The sequence below is a fragment of the Myodes glareolus genome, chromosome 14 (assembly GCF_982192425.1).
Source record: "Myodes glareolus chromosome 14, mMyoGla1.1, whole genome shotgun sequence".
Taxonomy (NCBI): Eukaryota; Metazoa; Chordata; class Mammalia; order Rodentia; family Cricetidae; genus Myodes; species Myodes glareolus.
In genome coordinates, this window is record NC_142039.1 from 985,909 (window position 1) to 998,439 (window position 12,531).

Consider the following 12,531-nt stretch of genomic DNA (forward strand, 5'->3'; position numbering starts at 1 on the left):
AGTCTCCTGATATAGTCTAGTGGCTAATTAACTTAAAATGTTAAAAGATCTGATTAACCAAGGTGATGGCATTTGGTGAGTGTGTTGTAACTTCTGTGAAACACTCATTCATCACAATTATGAACTTTATGAGTTAGGTCAGTCTTCCTACCTTCCCTAACCCCTGATCAAATCACCTAGTTTTACTCAGATTTTAAAGGGTTTATGTGTTGAGTGCACCTTCCTAGAGTTGAGGTGGTGAGCGCTGCTCCTACCTTACTATCCCAGAGCTGGCAGTAAAGGTACCTCTGCCATATTAAAAGGCTGAGAGAGGTGGAGGCAGCATCCAGGGCCACTGCAACCACATTGCTTGTATGCTATGAATATGTTTTATTACCATTGGTTATTAAAGAAGCTGTTTAGAACTGGGCGGTGGTGGTTCACGCCTTTAATCCCAGCACTTGGGAGACAGTGGCAGGCAGATCTCTGTTAGTTTGAGGGCAGCCTGGTCTACAAGAGCTAGTTCCAGGACTGGCTTCAAAGCTACAGAGAAACCCTGTCTCGAAAAACCAAAAAATGAAGCAGCTGTTTTGGCCAGTGGCTTAGTATAGTAAAGCCAGGCAGGAAATCCAAACAGATATTAGAGAGAAAGTAGGCAGAGTCAGAGAGATGCCATGTAGCTGCTGAAAGAGAAAGATGCCGTCTGCAAGCCAGATCCTTACCAGTAGCCCAAAAACTCGTGGCTGTGATACACAGATTGATAGAAATGGGTTAATTTAAGAGTTAGCTAGAAATATGCCTAAGCTATTGGCCAGTGTTGTAATTAATATAGTTTCTGTGTTATAATTTGGGTCTGAGTAGTCGGGCAATCTCTGCCTATACCCCATCAGCTGACTTGGCCTGTTTGTTCAGTGCTGACTGGCCTCTGTCAGCTGCACTGCCCAGATTGTGACAAACCTCAATCTGATTTTGAACTGAAAGTTGTTAACCTAGAGAAGTCTTTTGTCTTTAAGGGTAATGACAATAGTTGACATTTTATAGAACATTGCTGAAGGGAAGAGAGTCACAGCATATTTAAGTCAGTGGCTTGAAACCATGTAGTTTTTAATCTTCAAGAAAAGGAGGCGGGTTTAAATCATGACTAATGAAGCCAGTGCCAAAACATTTAAATCCAGTCATATACATAAACAAGGACTGTGGCCCACAGTGGATGGCTTAGTGTCTTGACTCACAGAATGAGCTATTTGATGCTGTAGTGAGAGTGTTCTCATTAGTGTATTGGAATTTGCCAAATACAATGCTCTGGAAAGGAGGGGATAGGTTGCAAGATTTCATTGCCAAACAGCAGAATCTAGTGACCTGTTTAAAATCTTGGTGTCTCTCTGCAGTCCATCCTGTGATTCTAAACACCTTCCATGGCTCATGACATCCTTTGTGGTTTTTTTTTCCATCTTTAGGAATTATTATTACTCTTGCAATGCTGAAGGTCAAACACAGAACTTCACGAATGCTAGGCCGATGTTTTGCCAATGCAGTACAATCCCAGCTTCTATTTCTTGTGTTAATGTGAGGGCATCATGATCTTTCTTCTTTCATAACTACCATACATTTGTGAAGAAGTTTACATCGGGTGTTATTTTGATAGGAAAGAATTGTATAAATGTTCTCTAAGAATCAAAATCAATACAAGATCTGTATGTCTATCTGTGTGTCTACATACACATCGTAAGAGGAAGTCACAGGCATCAATTCCGTCTATCGTAGAAGCTGAGAAATCCCATGAGCCACTGCATCGTGAAAACTCAGGAGAGCCTGTGCTGTGATTAATCAAGGCTTGAGAAAGAGAGCCAACAGTGTAGGTCACTGACTGTTAGGACCTGAGAACTAGTGCTGTGGTAAGAATTGGGATATTGGTATAAGGACTGGATTTCAAAGTTTGGAGAGTCAGAAGCTGTTGTGTTTGCGGTGACAACATGAGAAGTTGGGCTTTACCAGTTTAGACAGAAAGGGAGTTGTCTCTCCCTTTATGCAAGGTGCCTGAACATGTGAGTGGTTCATCTTTACTCAGCCTCTGATTCAAATGTGCATTTCTCCCAAGAGCACCTCCATGGGCACACCCAGAACTACTACAGTTCTGTGAGTTACTGGGGACCAGCCAAGGTGACATGTAAAATGCAGTCATTGCAAAAGTGCTCGTTGTTTAGTTTAGAACATAGCCTTCATTCATTTCCCCCAGCTGAGATGAAGAAGTCAGGGTTTGCATGCTGTTGAAAATAGGCAAGCAGGGCCCTTGAGATGGTTCACTGAGCATAGTAACCCACACTGTTTTCACAAACTAACTCCTTCAAGTTGTCCTCTGTGCTCCACGCATGCACCGTGGCACAAGTGTGCTCTCTCTATTTCTCTGCTTGGTCTTGGTATCTCTCTCTCTCTCTCTCTCTCTCTCTCTCTCTCTCTCTCTCTCTCTCTCTCCTCTGCTCTTCCTTCTCTCTCCCTTCCCTCTCTTGACCATGTTAAACAAATGTAATACAAATAGACAAAAATATCATCAATCCAAGCCTTGGATTTAATAGGATTTGTCTTTCAAATAAAGCCTCGATTTAATAAAGACTCAATTTTCATTCATCAATAATTTTAATTGTATCCCAGTGTGAAGCAGCAGAAAGCCACCCCTCCCCAAGCAGACAGGCAATCCCTCCCTCAAAGAGGAGACACTCACACTTAGATCAGCCTGTAGAAGAATCCACTTAACATTTCACTCTCCTCTCGGCCTCAGCTGCAGATTTCATTGTCTTCTCTGTGAACATTGATGAGACCTTAAAGTACTTTTCCTTTGCCACTGTCAATGATAAGTTTTGTCAGTAGAGGGCGCTGGCAGGACATTGCAGGAGGAAGAGGCTGCCCTTGATCTGTGGTCTGCATTTGCTGAGTTTTGCTTCTGTCATGGGCTTCTTAACAGCCCATATGGGAGTCTCCAATGACAGTTACCCACTTTGAGTTTTAGCTACACGCCCACAAAGAGATTATTAGTGAGCCTTATAGACATGCCTGGACTGCTGTCCTGGGGGCTCTGTGTCGCTGTGCTCATTGTCTCTGGGCTCAACAGATCTTAGGCGACTGTAGGGTATTTCTGGTTTCTTAGAGAATCTTATATTTGCAAATGTTAAAGATACTTTAAAAAATACTAAAGTGATTCTGTTGTACAGATAATGAAACACACACCCAAGTAAGAAGGACAAATCCAGTCAGCAGAATACAGTGTGCAGTGGCAACGTGACACAGTTAATGAGAATAAGCTGGATCTCAGAAAGTTTGCCCAGAGTGAAAATGGTTTGTTCTAACTCTAAACGTGGCACCAAAAGCGCGGAAGTCATTGCAAAGCCGTAAATATTCTGGTTCCGTGAAACACGTGAAGGCAGAAAGAGTGACAGAGCCATACTAATAATTATTTTATTTATCTTATTTGATTAGGAATTTATAATTCATGATTCTAAAGTATAAGTAAGATGTCATTAAAAGGTATGAACATTGTATCTGTATAGCAAAGAATGAATTTGATGTTTAACTTATTGCCATATTACGAACTAATATCTATATATGTATATAATTTTCAGTTTAATTGTGTATTTGTTTACTTAAAAGATATTTTTTGGATATATATTGTCTCAGGAAAAGAGGAGGCTGTTTTTTTATGACTGTTTCATGTTTTGCCCACCTAATTGTCTGTCCTCAATCTGTCTTATCTAGTGTCAAAGATCATCCATCAGAATACTGAAGGCATAGAGAGGTTTCTTCTTAATTTGGGGAGCTAGCACAGTGCTCTGAATATAAGACCTCAGTAAACGTTGATTCTTAGGAATTTACTCTAAAGAGACTTAGCCCATTTTGTGCTGCCAAACAGAATATAGTAGTTTCCAAGGACTTTTCTTTCTGTAGTTTCCATTATCTGCCATCAACTGTGGTCTGAGAATATTAAATGGAAAATTCCAGAAATAAACAACTCATAAGCTTTAAATTGTGCACCTTCTTGAGTAGGGTGATGAAATTCTGCAACATTCTATCTGAAGTGTGAATTAGCCCTTTGTCCAGTGTATTCACACTGTGTATGCCACCTGCCCCTTAATCAGTTTTTTAGCCTTACTTATAGGATCCACTGTCATAATATTATGGTGCTTCTTTCCACCATGTAGCCTTTATTTTATGTAATAGTCACCCCAAGGCTGCAAAGTATATATAGGAAATGGTGCATCAGGATACACATTTATATATACTATCTGTGCTTCCAAACACATGCTCTGGGGATCTTGGATAAGTGCGACCAGTGTTGGACTGACTAATTCCTAAGACATTTATCATCTCATGGTTCTAAAGAACGAGTTGAACACTGATGGAGCTGTGTGGGACTTAATGGGGCATACTTCACAGTGTCATTAGATGGAGGAAGGGAGAGGAAAGCAAAGGAGGGACATAATTAATTAACATCTACCATGTAAGGAACCGACTTAGATGATGACAATGTTAATTTCTTCAGGCACTGTCTTCATGGCCCAGTCACATCTGATTTTTACCTCCCAACATACTATATTGGTGAATTACCAACACGTGCTTTTGGGAAGAGGGGACTCAAATCATAAACACCTACCTCAGGTATTACTTCTTTCTGGTCTCTTCTTCCTCCTGGCAGGAGCTGGCCCTCCTTTCCCTTACACATCCCTTGCTGGCTGCACTGTAAGGCCCAGGGGCCCGCAACCCCATCATTTTTGTGCTTTAAAGCACACAATCCATGTCTGCTTTAATTGTTTATTAGGATAACTTGTTGAACTTGCATAATTATGAAATGTAGGGTAAACTTTATTATGCCAGATTTTGCTCAGAAACTGAGTAGGTTAAAAAAAAATTAAAGACATACCCTCTGGATATGTTCTCTGCTTGAGAACATTTGGTTGGACTTTACGAGTATTTTTCACTGCTGAGACTCGAGTATAGGTTTATCCTTAGTCCCATGTCAGGACAGAAACTCCACTTTGTGTGACTTCTAAAGCCTGCATTGCCTTCTTTGAGACTGAGCGCCTCTGGCCTCTGGCCTTTGCCGTCATCTCTTTAATTTATGATTGACATTAGCCTGGCTCTCTGGCATTGGTTATGGCTGCCAGATGAGGTAGCTGAAGGGACTGTGGTTGTCCCTGGAATGCCAGATTGTGGTGGCGACATATCAATAAGGAGGATCCACTGCTAGAGGGGCAGAAAACCCAGGGTTATGAACCTTTGCTAGCAGAAAAAAAAATGTTTTTTAAAACATGAAGTATGAAATGGCTTGTTTCACAAACTATAAAGAATACTTGTATAGAATTAACACTTTCCATGTGTAAGGTGGCATGATGTAGTAGGCACTTGTGATGCCTGCGGAACCATGGGAATACAGTGCTGTTTTGTTCTAGCGGAAGGTGCATCAGGGAAAGAATGTTATTCTATACCAATGCCTTAGGCTCAGAGACCCGTGATTCTGTTGAAATTTTAAGACAACTATTTCACCTTAGTATTTTTGTATTGTTGTTTTTATTTTGAGATCACTATAGAGTCCCATATTGTTTTCAGAAGTTATACAGATGTGTACGTAACCCTTTTCCTTCCAGTTCTATCATCTCGTCTGCGACCATAGCAGAGTGTGGCAGCTGGGAAATTGTCACTGATACAACCTGCTATGATTTGAATGTATTCCTCGGATTTCATGTGTTGTGAGCTTAGTTCCCGGGCTGACGGTTTGAGGGAAGTGAGGCCTTCGATAGAAGGATAGCCTTTGCAGGAGTGAGCTTGTTGTGAACAAGTGTTCTGTCACCTCTCCCTCTTCTGCTTTCTACCGTGAGACGACAGTACAGATGCACTCCTGAGCTGCCTCCCCTTCATGCTGGGGCCCAAGTAAACTTGCTTTGTTCATTAATTATTCAGCCTGTGGCATTCTGCTATAATAATACGAAAGAATCTCCAAGACACTTAGATTCACCAGTTTTCAGTTCACTTTTATGTGTTTGTATGTCTCGTTTTACATGTACAACTTACCATTTGCCTTTTAAAATTGAGTTTATTCATTTATTTTATATCCCAACTTCAATTTCCCCTCCCTTCTCTCCTCCTATTTCCCCCTTTACCCCTTTACCCCCTCTGCCCCACCCCAATCCATTCCTCTGTTTCTGTTTCTGGTGTATTGTCTTATGTGACCTTCCTAACAATTATACCATCTAAGTTAGATCAAAGTTGGTTTACTCTACTTAATTATCCCTGAAGTCATTTTCCAAGGAATAAGCATTTTTTAAACAACTCTTGAAATTAGTAGGAAAAAAACTCTTTTGTTTTCATCCTTTTGCATTTTAAGTGTCTTCCATGACTGCTGATCTTGGCAATTGTTAAGTGTGGGGATGTATCTCTGTGGGAGTTAGGAAGGGAGGAAGGGTGAGTGAGTACTGTCTTATAGATGGAGTAATGGTGAGATGTTTTAAAGTTTTTGTTCAATGGTAAAGAAGACCTGGTTTATACAGAGTGCCAGGTTTTAAAGAGAATTAATGTGAACTATCACAAATACTTAAAAGTCTAATTAGATTTTTCCATAATCTAATTTAGGGTTATTCTTACGACCATTTTTGGCTAAATACAGCCTCGGGTATTTGGATTCACTCAGATACCCACTGTTATGTACCTGACTTTACAGTGGTACTGCATGCATTTGCCTGTAAGTTAGCACTGTTGTGTGTTAGAAAGGTAAGAGATACACTAATCAGGAGTCCATAATTTACTGTTCTTTGCTTGTAAAGTGTCTTGTAAAGCTGTCACTATGATGGATGTCAGCCCTTACTCAGACTAGGGGTATGTTGGTGCCTCAGAAGGTCTTGGTGTTTTTGTAGACAGCAGACAGAAATAAATGGAATTTTGTCCTTTTTACCTCCTGTAATCCCACTAGAAAATGCACCATATGCTGGGATCTGATATTGACTTCTGCCAGATCACCTCCCTCTAGAGTCATGGGCAAGCTGCACGGCAGCAGTCTGGCTGCTTTCGACTGAGATGGGTGACTCCTGTGGATACTGCACTTTTGTCTGCCGGGAAGGCCACAGCAACCTGCATCTGCCACCAGAGGGGAGGCAAAAAACTCCGTACACTGTGGATATCAACTACATTTTGCACAGTCCCTTTGGGGGGAAAAAAACATGGTCCACAGTGATGGAACAGTCCGTGAATCACCATGTGGGGCTGATTTTTGTTCTACATGGCAGAACTTTATTTGCATGTTAGATAATGCAAATCTTTTGAAGTTTTATGTTATTAGGAATTCTTTGCAAACACAAAACCGTTTTGGAGACTACTCTGTCCATTTTCTCCTAAGGAAGCTTTTCCTCCTCATGACTCATTCCATTCCATGGCTAATAAGAGGGGAGTGTAATAACGGTTAAAGAAAGAAATGCATGCCTTTTCTTCCTTTTTCCTTTCTTCTTTTTTCTCTTTCTTTCTTTCTTTCTTTCTTCCTTTCTCTTTTTCTTTTTGAGAACTGTACATATTTTCTGTCTTGGGTTATGTAAACTTGCATGACTTTAAAACGCTGACAAGTGTGGAAGGTAAAAAGCTCTTCTGTTAATATATACTTCTTTGGAATTTAAAAATCAAAACACTTCCTCTGCTTCTTGAGAGAATTGTTTTGCTTGATGGCCCAGAATACAAATCCAGTAAAAATGACATATTTCAGCTGTCACTTACACATACACCTTCAGTGAAATTAATGAGATCACCCTAAGATTGTACTTTGTGTTTTATTTTTACTTTATAGGTCTGTATGAGCTGTTGGCTGCTCTGCCCGCCCAGCTGCAGCCACATGTGAATAGCCAGGAGGACCTGACCTTCCTCTGGGACATGTTTGGTGAAAAGAGCCTGCATTCACTGGTCAAGGTAAACCGCACTGATGTCAAGTTGTCTTTGTGGAAACATATGGAAAGATATTCTGAGTGCCATCTAGTAAACCAGAGACAAAATTGTTACTGTCTGAAAACAAAACAGCCTTGTTATGTTTCACGGCCAGGCGTGGAAGTTGTTAAAAATCTTACCAAAAATACATAGATGACTTCACTGAAGGGCATGGTGTGGCCGTGCATGCTAATGCAGTGGCATGCGGCTGCCCTTGTTTAGACAAAAGACAAAATAGTGACAGGAAGGTTGAGACTCCGTTATGGTCGACATTTGTGGGCTGGAATTTCACTTAAATAAACAAATGTTCACAGCAGAAATTAGAAGGGATATGTGTTCTGAGGTCAGAAACGGCAGCAGTCCAGAAGCCACATTAATTTAAAATAATTTCCTTTAACAAAGTCAACTGAAATTCTAGTATGCTGTTTCTTTTATCGGCCTGACTCCATTGAAATGGTATTTTGTAGATGAATACAGTGGAGCTATTATGAATAAAAACAGTTTTTGGAGCCCATTTTAGGGAAAGCATCCTGCCACGAGAACTGTCAGCCACAGGGAACCAGATCCCATCTTACAGAAATGCTGGGAGTGACCAGCTCTCTTAAAATAGTAAAATGAGAATAAGAAGCTCACTGGGAAACATGCTGCTCAAGCTTCTGGAAATACAAACTGCGTTTTCTCTCATCTAAGTCAGGCTGAACGAAATCCCTAGTCTCTCTTGTGTCTGTAGGAGATAGAAGCCCATGTCTCCGTGAAATCTGGACTGTACTTTACTCAGCTAACTTTGTTAAGGTTGTCTGTCACGAGGGGAGACTTTTATCTGGTACATAGTATTAGAAAATGGACCATTTCTGAATTGCCACTGTTTATAGAACAGAAGTGGTTTATGTTTTTCTTTTCCTGAAATTTGTCCGTTTTGAATAGCAACAGTACTGAAGAAACTAACATCAATACGTGGTCCTCCCCAGCAGTACATTTTACAGACTAGAGTTATTCATTAATTTATTTTTTCATAATAATTCAATTACCGAGGTATCTTTATGCTTTAATTCATTTTTAGGCAGCTTAGTTAATTTCTTGGGATGGGTGAGAAATGATCTTGGGCTTATAATTTAGGAGTTCTCATGCCTTAGTATAGTAATAATAAAAAATACTTCTATGTTGAATGTGTGGAAGTGGAGTAGCTACAGATGCATGCACACTGATTTTAGCGTTTGCCGTAAAGAATAACATGTATTTGAATTGGCATCATCCCTGTGTCACTAGGTAAACATTCCCCCAAGTAATAGTTTATTTGTATTTATTTATAACATAGCTGTAATTTCATTACCTAAAGTAGAAGTCAGATTGTGTGTCAGCAAGTTGACAATTTCTATAAAACTGTTACCATCTCAGTTCTTGGATAGTTATGTATGTCAGACAGATTTATTACGTATTCAGGAAAATGTTATCAGAGCACATAAAAAGTGAAAGAACTCCAGAGGTTGTGGTTACCGCTGTTAAAAGGATGAAACTAATGTATGGAACAAATTTCTACATACATTGGACAGTGAGTCTTCAACATCGGCTATTTTCCAAAGTGTCTGTCAGTGGCAAGTGGGTAGGAAGCATCCAAGACGGTGCTAGTATCTGGTTTCCTAAAAACAACAAAGCCAATGGATGGATGTTTTAGCATTTTAGATAGCTCAGTTGACATGCATTCTGTTCCACGTTTTCAGTAATTGCTATAAAATGCATTTTTTCAAATGAGTATCATTTGATGCCACTCGCGTAGTGTTTGTGCTTCGTCCGTCCTCCCCTCTGCCTCCAGCTCTGATCAGATGCAGCTCTCAGCTGTGTCCTCTGCCTGACCCATTCTATTAGTTTTAAATATGTAAAGTCTAAAGCGCCTCCAGGAGGCAAACTCATGGGATCTTAGCTTAAAACATCTGGAACAGACCACTTAACTGTATTCCAAATGCCTCTAGTTAAGGCTGGAAGACAGAAGCCTTTAGCGTTTGTACATAAATCTTTCTAGAGCCAAAGGAATTTGTTTGAAAAGATTTGTTATAGAGTGAACCAAAATGTGCTTGGGTTTTATGCGCTTGCCTGAAGTTAAAGCTGTTACTGTGTGATTTAGAACTGGAGAATGCAGAATTTGATTTTCATTCTAGCACAGAATTTTCATGGTCCTTGTAGTGTGTGTGTGTGTTGAGTAAATTGCCACAGCTTTAAAGGTTTAAAATACTTGTAACTTTGGCATTTAATGTAAAAATACTCAAGAAAAAACTGCACATTACAGTCTGAGTGACAGATACCTCTCACTTTGGATATTGTGATTGTTACTGGAAAGAAAGGTGATCCTAGAGGTCTTGTCCAACTTTTTGATGATATAACCTAGTATTATCACCTATAAAGTTGATGCTCCAGAGAGGCAAAATTGAGTTAACAACAGCAAAAAAACAAAAAACAAAAAAAACAAAAAAAATTCACAAAGAAGTCTCAATATTTTAAATGAGTTTATGATTTTGCACTGGGACACATTCATAGTTAGTTGCACCTACAGGGTGTTCGCTGAGCATGAGTTTTAAAAGAAAAACTGAAAATGAAAAGCACAAGTGTGTCATTCTGTTGGTCTCAGGAGGAAGGCAGTACTGATAGCGTCTGAGAGCTCTCGTGTCTGCTTGGTGGGAACCTGCACATATGGAGGACTAGGCAGCCTCATTCACTTACTCCAGCTAGCGCAAGAGGACACATCTTTTGCTAATACACAGAGTTCACGTAGCATTTGTTTTATGCCCTAACTTCATTTCTAGTTTATCTTCAGTTCTTACCACTTTAAAAAAATGAATTAGCGCTCATTACTTAATTTAATTTTCTTTAGTTTTCTTTAATTATATATTTATAATCTGATTTAAATTCATTTAGAACAAGATAGGGCATAGAACTTGCTTAAATATTGAATTTCTTTTAAATTGGGTTGCTCTTGTATCGCCTCAAGAAACTTCTCTTTTTAACTCAAAATTATGTTTCTGTCTAAGATGTGAATATCCAACCATCATGACTTTTACACTCTTACACATGTTCCTCCACCCTCTCAGTAGTTATGTGTGGGAGGACATGAAGTAAATAAAAGTTTGAGTATTTCAACAAACACAGATTTGTATTTTCAGGGAGATTTTTTTGTGCACAACAGAATTACTGTGCGTTTTTCTGGATTTCAGTGTTAGAACAACAATGAGACTTGTGGAATTTCAGTCAGTAGAGTGCTTGCCTTAAAAAGTTATAAGGATCTTAATCTGATTCCACAGAACCTGTGTTAAAGTCTCTATTTATAATGCCAGGACTAGGAAGGCAGAGGTTCCAGAGATTCTGTGGTGCTAACCCAGCCTGCCTGATGAATTCTATGTCAGTAAAGACATTGTGTCTAAAAATCAAAGTTGTTGATATCCGAGGAATGACACCCAAAGTTGTCCTCTGGCGTTCATGAATATATACACCCTACCACTCCCCTACTATTATCTTCAATTAGAATAAATAGTTAGACCTGCACATCACTCATGTGCCCAGTCCCAGTCTTAATAATGATTATTAATGAATAATTATTACTATATAAGTATTGTATTTCTGTCTTTGTTGAGTTCTTGCTATGTGCTGAGTAATTTCTAGACTATCTGCTGAGAATTTCCAAGATGAAGACACAGTCTTTTGTTTAATCTCCAATTTTTCATGAAGTTATACACAGCTACTTGTCAATTACAGTGTCCTGTGGTCAATCACATGTGTAATTCAATATTAGCTCCAGTATGAGTTCCTTGAGGATTCGATTTCCTCAGCTAGACCCTGCCTGCTGAGCAGAAGTTTCTTAGGCAACTATTTATTGGGGGTAGTGAGAAGTTAGACAAAAGGAGTAATGTGCAACCCAAGAGGTAATAGTGAGCATTTTGCCTTTAGAATGGGGTGTGTTTGCCTGTCATATGAATTATGGAAGGTTGTGAGTGAAGCTCAAGAAGGCAAAGATGTTCATATGAGTGTCTTTGTAAACCCAAGTCAGTGAGGGCTGTTTCCTTGAAAGGGTGAAACAGGGGAGTAAAAAATACCTTGTTTTCTTTCTTTTTGTTTAAGCTCGTATTTTTAATTTTATTTATTTTTTAAGGGAGGGAGAGATTTTATTTTAACTCACAGTTCAAAGGTTATTTATTTATTTATTTATTTATTTGTGTGTGCGAGTTCATGTTTATGTGTGGCTATGTGTCTATGGAGGCCAAAAGAGGGCTTTGGACCCCCCGCCCCATGAGAGGGGTTATAGATGACTGTGAGCCATTTAGTATGGGGAACTAAGAACTGAACTCAGGTCCTTTGCAAGAGCAGTGCATGCTTTTAACTACTGGGACAGCCCTCCAACTCATTTTAGAAATAAGTGGTGTACTATACAGGCTAGATAGGGCATGGCATTTCCAAGTCAACGATGATGACAGCAAAGCATTGATTTCCAGTCTGAGAGGCATGCTGGCAGTGCTGCTCTCTGTCATATTGAGACTCCTCTTGTTCTGTGGTCTACTCACCAGTGCCAAGGTTGTTGGGAGTTAGGAGGAGATTCAGGAGACATCTCTGAGAGTTCACTAC

General features: G+C 39.7%; 1 protein-coding gene across 2 annotated transcripts in view; it reads left to right on the forward strand.

Moving 5' to 3' along the window:
- Window positions 1-12,531, forward strand: part of Mpp7 (MAGUK p55 scaffold protein 7) — a 210,486-nt gene that overhangs the window by 78,409 nt on the left and 119,546 nt on the right. For both annotated transcript variants that reach the window (XM_048460938.3, XM_085698908.2), the window contains one exon: window positions 7,793-7,911. In XM_048460938.3, the coding sequence (XP_048316895.1) occupies window positions 7,793-7,911 (119 nt within the window). The remainder of the gene's footprint in view (window positions 1-7,792; window positions 7,912-12,531) is intronic.